Source organism: Orycteropus afer, unplaced genomic scaffold (genome assembly GCF_000298275.1).
Source record: "Orycteropus afer afer isolate SDZICR_OR568_19922 unplaced genomic scaffold, OryAfe1.0 scaffold00033, whole genome shotgun sequence".
Lineage (NCBI taxonomy): Eukaryota > Metazoa > Chordata > Mammalia > Tubulidentata > Orycteropodidae > Orycteropus > Orycteropus afer.
Genome location: NW_006921620.1, coordinates 1223378 through 1245495, shown reverse-complemented (window position 1 = coordinate 1245495; position 22118 = coordinate 1223378). Strand labels below are relative to the sequence as shown.

General features: G+C 38.7%; 1 protein-coding gene across 1 annotated transcript in view; it reads left to right on the top strand.

Moving 5' to 3' along the window:
- Positions 1-22118, top strand: part of HFM1 (helicase for meiosis 1) — a 116901-nt gene that overhangs the window by 79409 nt on the left and 15374 nt on the right. Inside the window, exons 30-33 of the mRNA XM_007936041.2 lie at positions 6318-6398; positions 6636-6751; positions 9329-9408; positions 10735-10841. Of these exons, the coding sequence (XP_007934232.1) occupies positions 6318-6398; positions 6636-6751; positions 9329-9408; positions 10735-10841 (384 nt within the window). The remainder of the gene's footprint in view (positions 1-6317; positions 6399-6635; positions 6752-9328; positions 9409-10734; positions 10842-22118) is intronic.

Genomic DNA, 22118 nt, shown 5'->3' with positions numbered 1-22118 from the left:
AAGGTTGGGCAATCCTACTTCCGTAGTGATGCTGCCTCGGAAACCCAAGGAGGGGTCGCTGTGAGTCGGGGCCGACTCGACGGCACATAACAACAACAACAACAAGATAATGAAAACTCAGAGTTGTCAGTGGCTATCTTTTATGACATTAAGAAGGAATCAAAGATAGCTAGACTGTAGAAGAGAAGAATCAGAGGTACAGAGAGAAGCAAATATGAGAATACAGAACTGGGTTTGTGATGACTTTCTATTTCCTGATTCCAGTCCCTCCTGATTCCAGTCCCTCCTGAAACCTAGCCGCATTGCTGCTTTTTGATTCTGTGAAATATCTGTATACATGTAATACATTGCCCTGTTTTTTGTTTAAAATAGTTTGAATTGTTTCTGTTATTTGCAACTCTAGTGAAAAGTTGGGAAAATCTGTAGTACTTCCTACTAGTGTCTGCCTTTTATAAGGGTGAAGTTCCCCTACATACTCAGCATACTTTTGTGGAAAACAGATAAATGATTCTATCAGAGAAATAATATTCTGTTAAACACACACACGTCTTTTACATACATATAGTGCCTAAGCCATGTAACCACTAACCAGAAGGCTGGTGGTTCAAACCGCCAACCACTCCTTGGAAGGAAGATTGGGCAATCTACTCCCATAGAGATGACACCTGACACCCAAGGAGGCGTCGTTATGAGTTGAATAGACTTGACGGTAGTGAGGTGTTTTTTTTTTTTTTTTTTTAATACACTGTTACACCAAATTCCTGAACTTACAAACATCCCTAATTGTCCAATTCTATTCTTGTATGCAAATTCATATATCCATATTAAAGGCACACAATTATACCTATAAATAAAGCACAGTATCTGCATTTTCTTTCTCAGTGACTAATGCAAAGAAAGGCCATAGATTAGCTCTATTAAGCATGTTACAGCAAAAAGTTTTCTGAAAATAATCCAAATTTTAGCTGTTCTGATCTCTTGTCAGATCATGTTACTAAATGATGTGAACTGATATTTCAGAGATGGTGTTGATAGAATTGATAGTTCAGAGAATATAGTTGCTAAATTATAGTTTCCAAATGTGCTTGCAAGTTCAACAAATGTTATAATATTGTCTATTATCAAATTACTGGGCTATATGTAAGAACAAAAATATGTACCTTAGTGACAGAATACAATTGAAATTATTTTTATGCCTGTAACTAAAGATAATTCAAAAATGGTTGCAGCAGTACATGGATAGGGAGCTGCCAGAAATTCAATCCAGATTCAGAAGAGGACGTAGCATGATGGATATCAATGCTGATGTCAGGCGGATCCTGGCTGAAAGCAAAGAATACCAGAAAGATTTTTACGTGTGTTTTATTGACTATGCAAAGGCATTTGACTGTGTGGATTATGACAAATTATGGATAACATTTCACAGAGTGGGAATTCCAGAACACTTAATTATGCTCATGAGGAACCTGTGCATAGAACAAAAGGCAGTCTTTTGAACAAAACAAGAGGGTACTGCATGGTTTAAAATTGGGAAAGGTATGTGTGGGGTTGTATCCTTTCACCATGCTTATTCAGTCTGTATGCTGAGCAAATAATCTGTGAGAAGCTGGATTATATAAAAAGAACGTGGGATCAGGATTGGAGGAAGAATCATTAACAACCTGTGAGATGCAGGTAACACAAGTTTGCTTGCTGAAAGAGAAGAAGATTTGAAGCACTTTTTGATAAACATCAAAGACTACAGCCTATGGCATGTTTTATGCCTCAACATATAACGAAAATCCTTACAACCAGACCAATAAGCAGCTTCTGAATTAACAGAGAAAATATTGAAGTTTTCAAGGATTTTGTTTTACTTGGATCCATAATCAACACCTACAGAAGCAGCAGTTAAGAAGTCAAATGACATAATGTATTGGGCAAATGTGCTGCAAAAGATATCTAAACTGTTAGAAAGCAGAAATATCACTTTGAGGACTAAGGTATGCTTGACCCAATCCATACTATTTTCAATCACCTCATATGCATGTGAAAGCTGGACAATGAATAAGGAAGAGTGAAGAATTGATGCCTTTGCATAATGGTGTCAGCGAAGAATATTGAATATACTATGGACTGCCAGAAGAATGAACAGATCTGTCTTGGAAGAAGAACAGCCAGAATTTCCTTATAGGTGAGGATAGCAGGACTTTGTCTCATGTCCCTGGAGGACATTATCCTTTGTAAAGTAGTTTACAGAGAGAGGATGGCCCTCAATAAGATGAAAGATGGATTGACACGGTGGCTACAACAGTGGGGTCAAATGTAGCAATGATTGTGAGAATGGTGCAGGACTGGGCAGTGTTTCTGTACACGGGATCACTGAGTCAGATCTGACTTGATGGCACCTAACAACAAAAACATTACTGTGAAAACATTATTTTACCTACAGCTTCTCATATATGGTTATAATTCCAAGGAATAATGTTTCAATTGAAAAAAAAAAAAAAAAAAAGAAACCTTTTACTTTTAAAATATGGCAATGTGAAAAGTATACCCTTTTTTAGTTGTAAAAACCAAAATTATTTGTCAGGTTAGTTACTACTTATATATAAAGTATAGATATTCAAACTTCTTATCTTAAATGCATCCTCAATAATTAGCTTAATTTGAAAAAACATGATTTGACATTAATAAATTCATTTGCATTTACTATGCCATTCTCAGTATGAAAATTTAATGTACTTGGAAGAATGTGCAAGGATAAAACCAGTGCTCAAGCACATTGGAAGTGTGCACATTTAAATACTAGTCAAAGGCAATTCTAGTTTTTTTTCAATAGTAGTGTCTGGTATGTGCATTAAATTGCAAATTCATGGATCACCAGTGTAATCTTTTTCTTCATAAATAAGTAATAAAATGGTAGTATAACATTTGAGGGAAAAATTAAAAAATGTCTCTTATCATTTAATAAAAAACAGTAAAAATATCAAGTGAATAAATCTATGATTAGCATAAATCAGGAACTGCAAATGTCAAAGTAATATTCTTTTAGAAACATCAACTCCAGTAGTTTTTACACAGATCAAATAACTTGAATTTGTAAGTAGGATGTTATGAGGCTAAGTGTGCCAAGACATGTGCTGTTAGCCTCTCCTTTCTCTCCTCCTCCCAATCGCAGGTCTTTTTTTTTTTTTTTTTTAAAGCAACTAACCCCTTGTCCTACCAGCCATTATTGACCCTGTTAAAATGATTTTAAATATTTAATTTAATGTATTTCTATTTGGTGTCATTAATAAATTTACTTTAAATACTTAGAACTGGAACTTTAAAACATATAAATTAATATAATATGTGCCAAATCTAGGTAAATATATTCTGAGCATTCTTGTTATGTGCCGTCGAGTCAGACTCATAGCAACCCCTCCTTGGGTTTCCGAGGCAGTATCACTACAGAAGTAGATTGCCTCATCTTCCTTCCAAGGACTGGCTAGTGGGTTTGAACCACCAGCCCTCTGGTTAGCAGTCAGGTGCCTTAGGCACTATGCTACCAGAGCTCCTTATTATGAGTGTGGGATCTGTTAACTTTGAAGTATACTCATAGCGACCCACCCTTGGGTTTCCAAAGCGGTATCGCTATGGAAGTAGATTGCCCAACCTTCCTTCCAAGGAGTGGCTGGTGGATTTGAACTGCCAGCCTTCTGGTAGGAGTCAAATGCCTTAGGCACTACACTACCAGAGAAATAGTTTAATTTTCTCTAAGAACTCTATTCTTCTAGTTATCAATTTCTGTGAACATGTATTTGTTAAAAAGACAAACTCAGACAATTCTAAGGATGTAGGGAGAGAAGGAGCTCTTACATTTTCTAAGAACCATTTCTAACAAATACAGTCCAAAGTTTTTGTCATTTGGATAATATCTGTGTGCTATATTTTGAACAAACTTATTTACAGTTCTTGTAACTAAATTAGATTTGCCAACTCTCCTTTGAAATTTTTGAGAGCCCTCAAAATCTCCAGAAGATTCCCAGATCCTAGGGAGTTTTCATCATGGAGAGCAAATGTACATAGTCACTGTGCACCATCTTGTGGTTATGTCTAGAAATGCATCTTTGTAGAAATCTCAGATTGAGAGACAAAGGCAAATCCTTATCCCATATTAGGAGTTCAGGTGGTGGAGTGCCTAAGGCATTTGACTACTAACCAAAAGGCTAGAGGTTCAAACCCATCAGCCACTCCTTGGAAGGAAGGTTGGGCAATCTACTTTTGTTGCGATACTGCCTCAGAAACTCAAGGAGGGGTCACTATGAGTTGGATTCAACTCGACGGCAATGGGTTGTTTTTTTTTTTTTTATCCTATATTACTGAAATTACCCACTGTGGTTGGTTAGCACTCTTGGCTGCTAACCAAAAGGTTGAAGTTTGAGTCCACACAGAGACACAGACACTTTGAAAGAAAGGCATAGTGATCCACTTCTGAAAAGTCAGCCAGAGAAAACCCTATAGAGCACAGGTGTACTCCGACACCCAGGGTAACGTAACCATAGTCAGAATCAAGGGCAACTGATTTAGCCCTTTTTTCAAAACAGCAACCTGCAAGACATTTCCTCTAAGTCTACTCACGAAAACAAAAATAGAGGTTCCTTCTCTAAATTAAATGAATTCTTTGGAGGTGAAAAGATAGCTAGTATAACTAGCAAGGCAGAATGGTTAAGAGATCAAGCTCTGGAATTAGGCTACCTGAATTAGAATCTCAAATTTGCTACTTATTAATTGTTTAGTCAGGGGCATATTAGTTAACCTTTGTATTAATTTTATCTGTGAAATGGAGATTGGTGGTGCAGTGGTTAAAGCATGTGGCTGCTCACCAAACAGCTGGCGGATTAAACTCACCACCTCTAATTCTACTACCACAACCATGCTAGACTGAGCTACCATCATTTTCTTGCCTGGACTACTATAGTAGCTCTTAAATTGTTTTCTTGCATCCATTCTTTGTTACACTTCATAGTGTGATTTTCTTTTTAATGCAAACCTGATTATGTCACTTCTTTGCTTAAAACACTTCAGTAGTTTCTCTGTTTTTAGAATAAATGATCCAGATCATTAACATCTACCATCACATGGTCAAGGAGCTCTGGTAGCATAGTGCCTAAGGCACTTGACTGCTAACCAGAAGGCTGGCGGTTCAAACCCACCAGCCACTCCTCGGAAGGAAGGTTGGGCATTCCTACTTCCGTAGTGATACCACCTCGGAAACCCAAGGAGGGGTCGCTATGAGTCGGGGCCGACTCGATGGCAAATAACAACAACAACAACATCACATGGTCAAGCAGTCCCTAAACAGCAGTGCAGTAGTAGCTGCTAGGTGGTCTTTTCTCACTTCCATAGATTAGGCTGGTGAAGGCACAAAGGGTCCAAATGGATTTAAAAAAACCAACACCAAACTCACTGCCTTCAAGTCGGACCCAACTCATAGCGACCCCTCCTTGAGTTTCCGAGGCAGTTACAGAAGTAGATTTCCTAACCTTCCAAAGAGTGGTTGGTGGGTTTGAATCGACAGTTTATTTTACATATATGTAAATTATTATTATTATATTATATCGACAGATAACAAAGCAAGATCAGCATAGTGTTAGCTGCTTACATTCCTAATCCCACAAAACCACACTGAACTGGAGGGGCCAGATGGCATGACTGGTGGGTCACTTTGTCTTTGAGGAGTCAGTGCTTGACAACAGCTAAGCAGTTTTATAGCCACAGCTAAATATAATAAATGATTATATATTTGGATATATTCATTTTAACTTAGAGGAATCAAGTTGGAAGCAATCTCTCCTTCATATAGCAAATTTCTTGTATCTCTAAAGCACTTTCTTCTCAAATCTATTGTATATGTATGGAGTCTTATCTACTAACTGCTGTCTGTGGTGCCATGAAAATGCCATGATGTTTGCTTCTTTCCTGGTTCTTCAGACTTCAGTATAAAGCAGCAGAAATGTTTCAAAACCCCATCCTCATTCTCATCTCCTTCAGAATACATTATTGATATTCTGCCATATTTATTTATACTACCATAATGGTTGTGAGAAGCTTATAGGTAGCTAACTATTTCTTGTGAAAAGCTGGGATGAGGCTAATAATGGGGCAGGGACTGCTGTCAGAATTTTTTTTTTTTTATAAATTATATATTAAATGGGCTAACATTTAAGGAAGCAAGGAAATTATAATCTTTTTGTACATTCTGAAAGGAAAGAGACTAGATACAAATAAATTATATCAATGTCACAGTAGTAGATGTAGTAACTAACAACCAGGCTTATTTTTCTTGTATTTAGGAATGACTGCCTGCAAAAAGCTGGGAAATCGAGAATGTAATCATCACTGTAAAAATAAACGTACCTGTGGACATGACTGCTGTGAGTTCCATAAAACAAGCTTATTTCAGGCTTTGAAAATGGAAAAGACTTTGATGAATAGTAATAACGTCTTAATTATTGATGTATGATATTTATATATGCGTTTTACAACCCTCAAGTAATTTTCTTCCTTTTGTGGGCAACGTGAAAAAAAGAAAGTAAATATTAGATTTGAAGAAATTTGGCTCTATATGAACAGTACCTAAAGTTTAAAGAATCTAATTTTTTTTTTCATAGGTAAAATTGGAGTTGCACTGAAGTCAGAAATGAAAGAGCCAACAATTTCTTCATATTTGTCTGATTTAAGAAACAGGAATGCTGTTTCATCTCTTCCTCCAGTTAAACGTCTCAAGGTTAGTTTTGATAGCACTTGTCCTTTTGAGCTATAATCAAATGTATATGGGTATTCTTTTGTTCTGTCTATCAATTAGGTATCTATAGTATACTTCAGAATTACTTTGGGCTTAACTATGAATATGACTATTATTCATAATACTGTTTCAGAAGGATAAGACATTTTTAGTTCCAAATAATCAACTTATTTATCTACTTTGGAACATAGGAACTCTGCCCTCAGCTTTTTTTTTTTCAACCAGAGAAGTGGGAAAAAGAGAGGGACATGTAGCTTGGCTTGGTCTTGCCCTTTTCTTGGCTCCATTAGTGCTGGGCTGAAAAGTCTGAAGTTGATGCTGATTCATGCACCTAGATAAGTACTGAACATGAACCAAGTGATGAAGAAATGGTAGTTGCTATTGGTTGATAAACAAACAAAAAAAACAAACACACTGCCGTGGAGTTGGATCCAACTCATAGCGACCCCTCTTTGGGTTTCCGAGGCAGTATCAGTACAGAAATAGATTGCTCAACCTTCCTTCCAAGGAGTGGCTGGTGGGTTTGAATTGCCAGCCTTCTGGTTAGCAGTCAAATGCCTTAGGCACTACACCACCAGGATAGACATTTATCCTAAGCCTCAGGCATCATGTCCAGGGCAAAATAGTTAATCAGGCCAGAACAAAACCAAGAAGTGCCCATTTCTTCTCTAGAACTTTTGTAGGAATGAAGATTGTAACTCATGAAACTAAAACAAAGGGAATGTTAAGAAACAGGGAGAGGATGAAGTTTGAAATGGTCACCACCTTCTCTGAGATTTTTTTTTAAGTAGCCCTTTCCCTCCCTCCCTTCTTCCCCTTCCTTTCTTCTCTTCCTTCCTTCCATACTTCCATATTCACTGATCACCAACAATATGCTGAGCACTATGATAGGTGCTAAGATACAGTGATAAATAAGACAATTTTAGTCTCAATTCATAAAGATAACAGTGAAGTGAAAGATAAAATACATGAACAGGCCTTTTCACTATAGAATGATAAGTGATTCTGTGGCAACAGAATACAAGATGCTTGGATTTTGAGAGAAAATGTACTGAATCCATATTTAATGGGCCAGGGCTTCCTAGCAGACATGATTGAGACCTGAAGGAAGTACAGTCAAGTATGGAGGGGCAGCAGGATGGTAGTAAGCAGGGATGGGAAAGTATTCCATACATAGAGAATGTACAGATGTCCAGAGATTTTGTGTGTGTGTGTGTGTGTGTGTGTGTGTGTGAGAGAGAGAGAGAGAGAGAGAGAAAGATAGAGAGACAGAGGGAGAGAGAGGGAGAGAGAGAGAGAGACAGAAAAAGAGAGAGAGAGTGCAAGAAATAGAAGGAGAATAGAAGAAAATCTTTAAAAGAACTAAATAATACAGTCTGTCTAGAGTTCAGGTATAAGTAGGGTAGTGGAGAGAGATGAAGCTGAATAGATAAGCAAGAGCTAGCTCATGAACTTTTTGCTATTTTAAGGGTTTGGACTTTCTCCTAAAAGTGTTGGGAATCCACTGAAAAGCTTTAGGCAGCAACATGATCAGAATTGCATTTTATAAAGTTTACTCTGGTTACAATGTGGAGAATGGATTACAGGATGATAGAATAGGAGCATAGAGGGTCATTAGATGTTTTTTTGCAATAATTGAAGCAAGATAATGGCCTAGACTAGGACAATGTCAAAAAATGGAATGGCGTAGCAGAATAATGGATAGAAGTAGCTGGGGTTAAGAAGTTTATCAGAGGTAGCATTAAGTACGAATGTCTTCATACTTAATTGATTATAAGAGATAAGGTAGAAGGAATAGCCCAAGATGATGCCCAGCTCTCTTGCTTGAGAGGGCTTCACCAGGTTAAGAACTCTAAAGGAAAATCCCATGGGAGAATAGAGACACGGTAAGTTCAGTTGGGAAATCGTTGAATTTAGAGGCCTACAAGATGTCTAGGTAGAAATGCTCTACAGACATTTGGCTATAACTCTCTGACAACCAGGAGAGAGCTTAGCTAGAGATACAAATTTGAGTCATTCACATGTAGATGTATTTGAAGCCACAGGAATAAATGAGATCTTTGTTTGAGATTGTATAGAGAAAGAGAAGACCTAGTGAAGACCTATGAGGAATCCCAACATTCAAGAGTGAATAGAGACAGTGGCAAACGTATAGAGCCCAGAGTTTTATTAGTGGTTACCAGGGGCAGGAGGGAGAAGGAAGGGGTGGGGAGTCATTGTTTAGGAAGCAGTGAGTTTCTGGTTTTGGTGATGGGAAATTTGGCAAGTTATTGAGGATGGTTGCATAGCATGATTAATATAATTGATGTCACTAAATGGTACACATGAAAAACCTTGCATTGCCAAATGCTGTATTATATATATCTTTACAACAATTAAAAAAGAAGAAGAAGAAAGGCCTGAGAAGGAAGACTCCAGTTGAGAACTGGCCAGATTTTCTCTTACTGATTTTTGGACTTTATCTGCATGCAGGGATTTTGCTCTTTGGCTCAATTGTTAAAATATGTTGGTGTAAAACTGAGATTGGAACTTGTATATATATATTTTTTTCATTAATAGATGCAGATGAATAAATCTCAAAGTGTGGATCTTACAGAGTTTGGTTTTACTCCAAAATCTTCCCTTCCCAGAGTATCAAGGTACAAAATATGTTAATATCTAAGGTAAAATTTTCATCATAAACTCCCTGTTCCTCTAGATAATCACTTATTCATGGTAGGCTGCTCACTGGCTGCCCTCAATCACAGTGATCATTTAGTTCCTTAATAAGGCAATGGCACCATAAGAGCTTCATTTTCTTTCATATCCTAAATTTTTTTAGAACTCTGTAGTTAAAGATATTTTAACATTTATTATATCATTTCTTTGCTGAGAAATTAGCCATCCTATGTCTTCCCCTCAGGCTCTCTGTGCCTTCTAAACTTACCAGTTCACAAGAGCATACTTAGAAAAAGGAATTCATGTTGGTGTGTGAAGTGTGACCTTTTCCATTCAGGGACCCACTTCTTAATATCTCAGATTTATAAAATACTTTATTATTTAAATTGCACTTTTGTATGTCATCTCTGTTGACCTTAACCAGACTCATGAGAAACTTTTTAAATCACATTTTATAGATCAAAAAACCAAGGCTTATACTTCTAGTATGTAAGCAGAAGGCCCTAATTATCAGTGTTCTTTCCCTATAGCATGATGCCTAGAAAGTAATTGTTGTTGTTGTTGTTGTTATGTGCCGTCAAGTCGGCCCAGACTCATAGTGACCCCTCCTTGGGTTTCCGAGGCAGTATTACTACAGAAGTAGGATTGCCCAACCTTCCTTCCGAGGAGTGGCTGGTGGGTTTGAACCGCCAGCCTTCTGGTTAGCAATCAAGTGCTTTAGCCACTATGCTACCAGAGCTCCTTAGAAAGTAATAGTATACATAATTCTATTAGGCTCTTCTATAGGGATGACTTTCAATATATTTAATGACCAATGCAGAACAGGTACTAACCAATGAGAACAGATGCCAGCATTATTCTAGAGATCCTGGCTTTTGTTACCTAAATGAAAGTAGCATTAAAAGTAGGTTTTTCAGTTTATATCTAGATAGCAGGTATCTACTGGGGACATGTAAAGATGCTAAGTATGGGCTGCTTCCATTAAACACCTATTTCTATCCTAAGACACTTGCCTGCTAACCAGACGGCTGGCGGTTCATACCCACCAGCCACTCCTCGGAAGGAAGGTTGGGCAATCCTACTTCCGTAGTGATACTGCCTCGGAAACCCAAGGAGGGGTCGCTATGAGTCGGGGCCGACTCGACGGCACATAACAACAACAACAACAACAACCCAGTTGATACAATTTAGCAGAGAAGTGTTGAGTGGACCAACAATTTTTCCATTTGTATGAATAGAGACTTCAAAGTCAAATTAATTTTAATATTTTCTTAGGCATTTTTATGGTTTTATTTATGTTTGTAAAGGTCAGAATATTCAAACATACTTGAATCACCTACAATGGATCAATGGGATCAGCATGAAATATGTGAAAAATTTCATCAACAAGAACCATCTGAATATCAAAACAAAGGTGAATTGCCATAGATACGTGATTTGAGAAAGAATATAGTTATCATTACTTCAGATTGACAAGTAATGTTAGTAAAAACCCAGTATCTGAAATTATTATGTTTATTAACATGGCAACATTTTTCTCTTCAGTTATTGAACTGATTTTAAATTCTTGTGTCTATTATTTCTGATGGTCTTGCTATATCTGATACAGATTTTTTAAAAAATCTCTTTCCCATTTAGTGTTGAACTATTATAATTTAAAAGATAATGTGAGGAAAAATTGAAAAAATAAGAGATCCTTTAGGATCCAAAGTATTAACATGCTGAACTCTTACTTTTATACATCTTTAGAATTATTTTAAATGATTTTTATATTTATAAAATGAATGCAATTATCCAAAACAGCTGTGTGACCTTGGGGAAATTATTTAACCTCTTTAGGCTTTAGTCTTGTCTTTAAAATGAAGGGATTGAATCAGGTGACCTTTAATATTTCTCCAGTACTTAACCCTATGATTCTTACATCTATGATTATATGAAAATATAGCTTAGGTTGTGGGGTATAGTTGATGGGTAATTTAGATTTGCTTTGTATCTGTCACTGTCATTAAATTTATGAGACAATACATATAAATTCTTCAACAATTTGCCTGATTCATTATTACACTGGATCTTGCCATTCATAGCATCATTTCCCTGGATCATGCTGTTAATAGCCATGCCAACCCAGTCTTTTAAAACATGTGAGAAATAATCCTGCAGTGAGTTTGGTATTGAGTTATTGGTAAGCTTGAGGTTTTCTGAACATAATTTTATGTACATAGAATTAGCTTCTGTTGCTACCCTTTCCTTCATGCTATCACTTTATGCTTTCCTAGCCATAATTTAATATCTTAGGCAAGACCTGAACTACCCACAACTTCTTGTGACACCATGGCAGCCAGTAGGCCCAGAAGAAAATAAAGAAAAGCCCCCTGATTTCACCTAGAGCGTCAAAGCACTAACCAACTTATTCAAAACATAAATATCATTACAACATGAATAGAAGATATATGAATGTCAACCCTCTTATTTTCATCTCTCTTCAACTTATGGGAGCTCTGGTGGCATAGTGCCTAAGGCATTTGACTGCTAATCAGAAGGCTGGCGGTTCAAACCCACCAGCCACTCTTCAGGAGGAAGGTTGGGCAATCTACTTCCGTAGTGATACTGCCTTGGAAACCCAAGGAGGGGTCACTGTGAATCGAATCAACTCGATGGCAGTGAGTTTGGTTGGGTTTTCTCAACTTATACAGCCCTTTCGCTTATTCCTTCCATGTACTGGTACTGTTTCCTGTCTTCTACATACAAAGTTTGTTCCTCCGTTTGCTTATTTTTATGTTGGCTTTACTTAGTTTTCCTGCTTTTCTTTCTTTTCCACTTAATATTCTAAGTCCAAATTATATTATGACATAAAAGTCTCATCTCTGGTAACATAATGCCTAAGGCGCTTTGACTGCTAACCGGAAGACTGGTGGTTCAAACCCACCAGCCACTCCTTGGAAGGAAGGTTGGGCAATCTACTTCCATAGTGATAACGCCTCAGAAACCCAAGGAGAAGTTGCTATGAGTCGGGTCCAACTCGACGGCCCATAACAACAACAAAGATACCTCACTCCCAATAATAACCGTATAGTGACAACTGTATACCTTTTTAATTAGTGGGTCACTTTTTTCTCTCTTTTGTTTGTGTGTTTGTTTTAAAGAAGAAGTTATACTCTGTAGTAGTTAAGTTCACAGAATTTAGGTTCAAGTCCTGTCTAAGTTCAACTCCTGGCTCTGTCTTTTAATGGGTGTGTAAACTTTCATAGTATACTTAACCACTTTGTCTCAATTTCTTCACCTGAATGTATTTTAGGATTGCTTTGATGATTAAATGGGATAAAGTATGTAAAGCTCTTAACATAGATCTGGTACTACTATTATTAGAAATTAGGTATGTTCATTGTACTTTTTATACACTAATCTTTGGTAGTGAAACATGCTTGTAATGTACTAAAATACTGCTTTTGAGAACGTTTTAAGAAAAAAATGGCAATGTTCATCATCTGTATTCCAATTTGAAGAAAGGAAGGAGAAAAAAATGTCAGAAATCATTTGAGAATTTAAATTGGAAGAGACCTTTGTGCGATTTCTCATTTTACACAAAAAGAAACCAAGATTCTGAGAGATTATATGACTTGCCCAAAATCACATATCTAATTAATGGCAGGCCTAGTAGTAGTTCCCAGTCCAATGCCATTTCTCTTAAAATTTATTTTTAGTTATCAGTGGAAAATTGAAAATTGAATATATATAAACTCTTTCAACTTCCTACTCCTCATTGTTTTTTTTAAAAAAAAAAAAAAACACCACCTTTTTATTGTGACTTTTATGAAAGTTTACAGAGCATATCAGCTTTCCATTCAACAGCTCATATACTTTTCTTTTTCCATGTCATTGACTTCAGTCCCCTCAATGTAACATCACTCCTACCCCTTCCTCCCTGTGTTTCTTGCTTCCATTCCTCCTCCTCTTCTAACCCTTCCTGCCTTCTGAAATTTGTCCTTGGGCAAATGCTGCCCTTTTGGTCTCAAATGGTAGATTTTTCTAAGGAGTACATACCTTCCTAGTGTTATTGTTTACCTTGTAGATCTGTCTATTGCTTGGCTAAAAATTGAGGCATGAGAATAAATTCAATTCCAGCTCTGAAGGGTGACTAAGGACCAGTCTTGGGGGTTCCACCAGTCTCTACCCAACCAGTAAGCCTCATCCTTTTTATGATTTTGAGTTTTGTTCCACGTTTTTCTCCCACTCTATCTAGTACCTTCTAATGTGATCCCTTTCAGAGTAGTTGATCACACCCATTGTTAACTCTCTGCCTATATTAAAGGAAAAAGTTACCCTTATCCCATCCAAGATTAATCTCTATACCTATAATCTTCATCCTGTCCAATCCTGCCTCCGCTAGAACCTTGAGACATGAACTAACCCTGTCCTCTCTATTGTTTCTTTCCTGTCAGCATATAAATATGCTCAAGGCTCTTACTTCTTCAACTTCATGTCCCCATTTAGCTAGTTCTGACTGCAAGTGACAGAAATTCTTCTTAAGGTGACTTTACAGAAAAAACAAAATGGAACTGATTGTCCCATGTAAATGGAAAAGTCCAGACAGGAATCTGGATTTAATCTTGACTAGATCCAGGGACTCAAATGATCTTATCATACCTCTGGCTTTCTTTCAGTATTGTAGCTATGCCTTTTGACAATTAGATTCATTCTTTAACAGATTTTCCCACATAACAGGTAGGAATGTGGCCAGAAACTTCTAACTCATATCTTCCCAGTTTAGCAACCTCAGTAGAAAAAGATAGTCTTCTCTGTTAGGTTTGGCACATCAGTGTTCATTCTAACTGGCTGCACTTGAGTCATGTGTTCATGCTTGATCAATCCCTATACTCTAGGATTGGGTTTTGTGTTCCATCCTTGTGGCCCAACAGAAGACAAGGTAACATGATTGACAGCCTCACCAGCAGTTTCACCCAAGGAAAAGACAGGTACTCTTATTAAAACAAGAGAAAGCATGAGAAGGAGACAAAAAATAGAGCCACTAGAGTTTCTTTCTTTTGCAACAGATTTGCCCAACGGAATATGGGCATTGCCCATTGCAATATGAGTATTGCATTGGGTAAATCTGCCACAAAAGATCTCTTTAAAGTGTTAAAGAGCAAAGATGTCAGTTTAAAGACTAAGGTGTACCTGAACCAAGCCGTGATATTTTCAATTGCTTCATATATATATGAAAGCTGAATAATGAATAGGAAAGAGTGGAGAAGAATCAATGCCTTTGATATATGGTATTGGAGAAGAATATTGAATATACCATGGACTGCCAGAAGAATAAAGAAATCCTGAAAGAAGTACAGCCAGAATGCTTCTTAGCAGCGAGGATGGTGAGACTTCCTCTCATGTGCTTTGGACATGTTAGCAGCAGGCACCAGTCCCTGGAGAAGAACATCAAGCTTGGTAAAGTAGAGGTTCAGCAGAAAAGAAGAAGACCCTCAATGAGATAAATTGACATAGTGGCTACAATAATGGGCTCAAACATCAATGATTGTGAGGATGGTGCAGGACTGGGCAGTGTTTCCTTCTGTTGTACATAGGATTGGTATAAGTCCCAACCAACTCGATGGCACCTAACAACAAAACAACAGAGTGTCTTTACACTCTATCTTTTGCTTCCCTTTGAAAAAAAAAAAAAAACTTCTTGAGAGAACATTTTACACTCAGTGTGTTCACTTCCTTACCTTTACTAAAATTTGGGTTCTCTCTCTCCATTATTTTGCTCAAGTCATTTAGTGATCTCCTAAGTGCTTAATTCAGTTTTCATTCTTTTTGACCTCTGTAGTATGTGACACTTAATGGTCTTTCTTTCTTTTGGAAACCTCTCCTTTGGTTTTAATTAAACCATTCTGTTGGTTCTCTTACTACTTCTTGAACTGCTTGGGCTCTTCTTCCTGCCCCTGGAAATGTTGATGTTGCAAAAGGATTATTTTTGCTTTTTTATTCTTGTCACTCCATAAACTTTTCCTAGACAATACTACCTGTCTTAGCTATGTTCTCTAGAGAAGCAAAACCAGTGAAGCTTATATAATAGAGAGAGAAATTTATCTCAAATAAGTAGTTCAAACAGTTGCTGTTGTTGTTAGATGCCAGTGAGTTGGCTCCAACTCATAGCAACACTATGTACAATAAAACGAAACACTGCCTGGTCCTGCACCAGTCTCATAATCCTTACTATACCTGAGCGCATTGTTGCAACCACTGTATCAGTCCATCTCATTGATGGCCATCCCCTCTATCGGCAATCCTCCATTTTACCAAGTGTGGTATCCTTCTCCAGGGAATAGTCCCTTCTTACAACATGACCATATTAGATGGATGAAGTCTAGCCATTCTCACTCCCAAGAAGCATTCTGCCTGCACTTCTTCCAGGACAGATTTGTTCATTCTTCTGGCAGTCCATCATACTTACAGTATTCTTCACCAATACCACAACTCAAAAGCATCAACTCTTCTTTGGTCTTCCTTATACATTATCCAGCTTTCATATGTATACGAGACAATTGAAAACACCATGGCTTGGGTTAGGCACATCTTAGTCTTCAAAGAGACATCTTTGCTCTTCAGCACTTTAAAGAGGTTTTTTGCAGCAGATTTGCCCCTGTACAATGTGACTTCTTGTTTCTTCACTGCTGCTTCCATTGGTGTTGATTGTGGAACCAAGTAATATGAAATCTTTGACAACTTCAATCTTCTCTCCATTTATCATAATGTTGCTTATTGGTCCAGTTGTGAGGATTTTCATTTTCTTTATATTGATGTGTATTCCATACTGCAGACCATAGTCTTTAATCTTCATCAGTAAGTGCTTTAAGTCATCTTCACTTTCAGCAAGCAAGGTTGTGTCACCTTCCTCTAATCTTCCTCCCTTCTTGATGCTACATTCTTCTTCATATAATCCAGGTTTTCAGAAAATTTGCTCAGCATAAAATTGAATAGGTATGATGGAAGGATACAACCCTGATGCACTCCTTTCCTGATTTTAAACGATGCAGTATCCCCTTGTTCTGTTTGAATGACAGCCTCCTGGTCTGTGTACAAATTCCTCCAGAGCACAATTAAGTGTTCTGGAATTCCCATTCTTCTTAATGTTATCCATAATTCGTTATGATCCACACAGTTGAATTCCTTTGCATAGTTAATAAAACACAAGTAAACATCTTTCTGGTATTCTTTGCTCTTAGCCATAATCCATCTCTTAGCCATGGTATCCCTCATTCCATGTCCTTTCTGAATCCAGCTTGCATTTCTGGAAGTTCTCTGTCAATATATTGCTGCAACCATATTTTAATTATCTTCAGCAAGATTTTACTTGCATGTGATATTAATGATACATTTGATAATTTTCACATTCTTTGGGATCACCTTTCTTTGGAATGGGTACAAATATGGCTCTCTTCCTGTCACTTCGCTAGGTAGCTGTCTTCCAAATTTCTTGGCATAGATAAGTAAGTACTTCCAGCACAACATCTGTTTGTTGAAACATCTCAATGGGTATCCTGTCAATTCCTGGAGCCTCATTTTTTGACAATTCCTTCAGTGTAGCTTCAATTTTTTCCTTCAGTACCATTGGTTCCTGGTCTTATGCCATCTCCTGAAATGGATGAACATAAACCAGTTCTCTTATGTACAGTGACTGTGTATTCCTTCCATCTTCTTTTGGTGTTTTCTGAATTATTCAATATTTTACCCATAGAATCATTCAATATTGCAACTCAAGGCTTGAATTTTTTCTTCAGTTCTTTTAGCTTGAGAAATGCTGAGTGTGTTTCTTACCTTTTGGTTTGCTAACTCCAGGTCTTTATACATTTCATTAGAATAATTGTCTTTGTCTTCTCAAGCTGCTCTTTGAAATCTTCTGTTCAACTCTTTTATCTTGTCATTTCTTCCATTTGCTTTACCTGCTCTCCATTCTGGAGCAGGTTTCTGAGTCTGTTCTGACATCCATTTTGATCTTTTCTTCCTTTACTGTCTTTTTAATGACCTTTACTTTCTTCATGTATGATATTCTTGATGTCATCCCACAATTCGTCTGGTTTTCTGTTGTTGATGTTCAATACATCAAATCTATTCTTAGGTGGTCTCTAAATTCAGGAAGAATGTAACCAAGGTCATATTTTGGCTCTCATGGACTTATTTTAATTGTGTTCAACTTCACCTTGAACTTGCATATGAGCAGTTGATGGTCTGTTCTACAGTCAGCTCCTGGCCTTGTTTTGGCTATCGATATTGAGCTTCTCCATTGCCTCTTTGCACAGACGTAATCAGATTTTGCACAATCTGATTCCTATATGTTCCATCTGGTCAAGTCTGTGTGTATAGCCACCATTTATGTTGTTGAGAAAAAGGTATTTGCAATGAATGAGTTGCTGGTCTTGCAAAATTCTGTCATGTGATCTCCAGCATGACTAGTGACTCCTGTCTCCAACTTTTGCATTACAATCACCAGTAATAATTGAAATAACTTGATTGCATGTTTGGTCAATTTCAGACAACAGAAGTTGGTAAAAATCTTCAATTTCCTCATCTTTGACCTTGGTGATTAGTGCATAAATTTGAATAACAGTAGTATTAACTAGCTTTCCTTGCATGACTGGGTAAAGAACTGCCTCCTCAAAGTAGAGTTGACCTTAAAAATGTGGATGGAGTAAAGCTTTTGGGACCTCCATTTGCTGATGTGGCATGACTCAAATTGGGAAGAAACAGCTGCAAACATCCACTAATAGTTGGAACATGGAATGTATGAAGCATGAATGTAGGAAAATTTCAAGTTGTCAAAAATGAAATAGAACACATAAAGATTGATATCCTAGGCATTAGTGAGCTGAAATAGACTAGTGTGGGCTGTTTTGAATGAGACAATCATATGATCTACTATGCCAAGAATGACAAATTGAAGAGGAATAGTGTGGCATTCATCATCACAAGAATGTTTCAAGATCTTTCTTGAAGTACAGTGCTGTCAGTGATAGGATAATATCCACACAGTTGTAGAGGCTGGGAAGTCCCAAGTCTATGGGTCAGACATCAAGCTGGAGGTTTCTCCTGACTTATGCAGCAGTGTGGATCATGACAAATTATGGATAACATTGAGAAGAATGAGAATTTCCGAACACTTGATTGTACTCATGAGGAACCTGTACCTTGACCAGGAGGCTGTTGTTTGAACAGAACAAGGGGACACTGCATGGTTTAAAATCAGGAAGGGAGTGCATCAGGGTTGTATCTTTCCCCATACTTATTCAATCTATATGCTGAGCAAATAATCAGAGAAGCTGGACTATAAAGAAAAATGTGGCATCAGGATTGGAGGAAGAATCATTAACAACCTGAGATACACTGATGATACAACTTTGCTTGCTGAAAGTGAGGATGACTTGAGGCACTTACTGATGAAGATTGAGGAACACAGTCTGAAGTATGGATTACATCTCAATATAAAGAAGACAAAAATCCTCACAACTGGACCAATAAGCAGCATCACAATAAACGGAGAAAAGATTGAGGTTGTTAAAGAGTTCACGTTGCTTGGTTCTACAATCGAGGCCAATGGAAGCAGCAGTCAGGACATTAGATGACGTGTAGCACTGGGCAGGTTGGCTGTGAAGGAACTCTTTCAAGTTGTGAGGAGCAAGGATGTCTCCTTGAGGACTAAGTTGCACCTGACACAAGCCATAGTATTTCCAGTCACTTCATATGCATGTGAGAGCTGGACAATGAATAAAGAAGACTGAAGAAGAGTTGATGCTTTTGAGTTGTGGCACTGGTGAAGAGTGCTGAAGATACCATGGACTACCAAAAGAACTAACAGATCTGTCCTGGAGGAAGTACAGCCGAGATGCTCCTTGGAAGCGAGGATGGCCAGACTTCGTCTCACCTACTTTGGTCATGTTGTAAGAATGGACCATTCCCTGGAGAAGGATGTCATGCTTGGTAAAATGGAGGGACAATGAAGGAGGGGAAGGCCTTCAATGAGATGGATTGACACGGTGGCTGCAACAATGGGCTCAAGTATAGCAAGGATTGTGCAGCTGGTGCGGGATCGGGCGGTGTTTCATTCTGCTGTGCATGGGGTCGCTATGAGTTGGAAACGATTTGACGGCACCTAACAACAACAACATGCAGCTACAGGGGCTGACAAACCCAAGATCAGCAGGTACTTTACCAGGCTTCTGGCTTCAGAGGATGACAAATCCAAGATTAGCAGGTAAAATGGCAGATTGTTGGCTCACAGGCTGCAAAGGCAACTATGGTAGTTAAGGATGTATGTCAACTTGGTGGGGCTGATTTTAAGTGGCTTGGAAGTTGTGATGTAAATATTCCCCATGATGAGATTGGTTGTGGTATAATCACCTCCAAAGTAGAATCTGCTGTGAGCAGCTAACCAATTGAAGAGGAGTTTCCCTTTGGGTGTGGCTTGCTTCCAGTTTATATGGAAAAGCTTTGGGAAAGGTCTCTGGCCTTTTGCTCATCTTGGATCCTGCTTTTGGCCCATCATCATCTCCAATTCCTGGACTTGAACCAGTGCCTGCTGTGTTGCCTGCCAATCTTGGGATTGTTGCCTTCATAGCCTGTGAGCCAACAGTCTGCCTATTTTACCTGCTGATCTTGGATTTGTTAGCCTCACCAGCCAGAAAGCCTGCTATACTGCCTGCCAGTCTTGAGTTCATCAGAATCTGTAGCTTCATGAGTGAGAAGAATCCTTCAGCTTGCTCCATTGGGCCTGGAAGGCAGAACTGAAGCCCGAGGTCCAGGGTCTCCACCCAGCTCCTGGAGCCAGCACTGTGAGCTCAGACATCTAGCCTAGTCTTCCCTTACAGCCAGCACTCTGAACTTGGACTTCTAGCCCAGTTTTCCCTTACAGCCAGCACTCTGAACTTGGACTTCTAGCCTAGTCTTCCCCTACAACCAGCACTCTGAATCCAGACTTCTAGCCTTCTTAACTATAAGATAACAAATTTGTTTGTTAAAGCCATCCACTTGTGGTATTTCTGTTATAGCAGCACTAGAGAACTTAGACAGAATTTGGTACCAGGAGTGGGGTATTGCTCTAAGAGATGCCCAAAATGTGGAAGATGTTTTGGAATTGGGTAATGAATAGAGACTAGAAGAATTTTAAGATGAAAGGCTTAGATTGCCTTGAAGAGACTGTTGGTGGAATTAGGGACATAAAAGGCAATTCTGGTGTTGGCTCAGAAGGAAGAGAGGAGAGTTGTTACAACAGAGACAGTGGAGAGACCATCAGAGAGACAGGCAGAGAGACAGCAGCAGCAGAATCAAGATGCTGGCACAAAACAGAACAGTGGGCTTGCCAGCTCAAGGAGCAAGAAAGTTGAGTTCCTTTGGGCAGGAAATTTCCTGGTAGAGTGGGTTGCCTCCAGGCACTAATTGATAAAGCTGAAGAGCTTTGTAATACTTGCTGGAACAGGGCAGAGGCCAGGGTGGCCTCTTTGTGAGACCAAGGAAACAGGATGTAGCAGCTGAAGAAACAAGATGAGAAGCAGGGCTGCCTCAGTCTCAAAGGGTAGGACGTTTGCCTCTGGAATTTCAAAGGGTAGAATCGCTCCAGCCTCCTAGGTGTCCAAGAGTTAGATCTTCACCAACTCAATTCTGGAGTGTTGGACTGCCATACATGAGTGCCAGTGGGATGAGGCCATATCTGCTGCCCAAAGCTGAGGGGTCGGGGTTGCCATGCCTGAGGGACAGAAGAACAGGGCCTGCCAGGCCAAAGGGGGTAGGGGTGCCATTCATATGGACTAGGAGAATTGGGCCACCAAAAGCCAAGGGAGCAGAGTTAATTGTATCATATTAGGTGAGGAGAGCCATGTTAGGTGCAAACTTGACATGGGATAGACTATGGTAGTTAAGGTTGTGTGTCAGTTTGACTTGGCCATGATTTTGAGTGGCTTGATAGTTATGCTGTAGTTATTCCCCAGGTCGAGACTGGATGTGGTGTAATCACTTCCATAGTAGAATCTGCATGAGCAACTAATCAGTAGAAGGGAAGTTGCCCTTGGGGTGTAACATGCTTCCAGTATATATGGAAAAGCTTAGGGAAAGGTCTCTGGCCTTTTGCTCATTTTGGATCCTGCATTTGGCCCATCATCATCTCCAATTTCTGGACTTGAACTAGTGCACTGCCATGTTGCCTACTGATCTTGGGACTGTTGCCTTTGCAGCCTGTGAGCCAGCAATCTATTTTACCTCCTGATCTTGGATTTGTCCCACCAGTCTTGAGTTTGTCAGTCTCTGTAGCTGTGTGAGTCAGGAGAGGCCTCCAGCTTGCTCTAGTGGGCCTGGAAGGTTGAGCTGAAGCTCAAGGTCAAGGGACTGCCACTCAACCCCTAGAGCCAGCACTCTGAACTCAAACTTATAGCCTAGTCTTCCCCTAGAGCTGGCACTCTGAATTCAGACTTCTAGCCTCCTAAACTGTAAGACAATAAACTTTTCTTTGTTAAAAGAAAGCCATTTGTTAAAGCCATCCACTTGTGGTATTTTTCTTAAAGCAGTGCTAGAGAACTAAGATAGCAGCAATCCCAAGATCAGCAGGAAATACAGCATAACACCGGTTCAAATCCAGAAACTGGAAATGATGAGCTAGATGCAGGATCCAGATCCAGCAGAAAAGTCTGAGAATTTTCCCAAGATATAT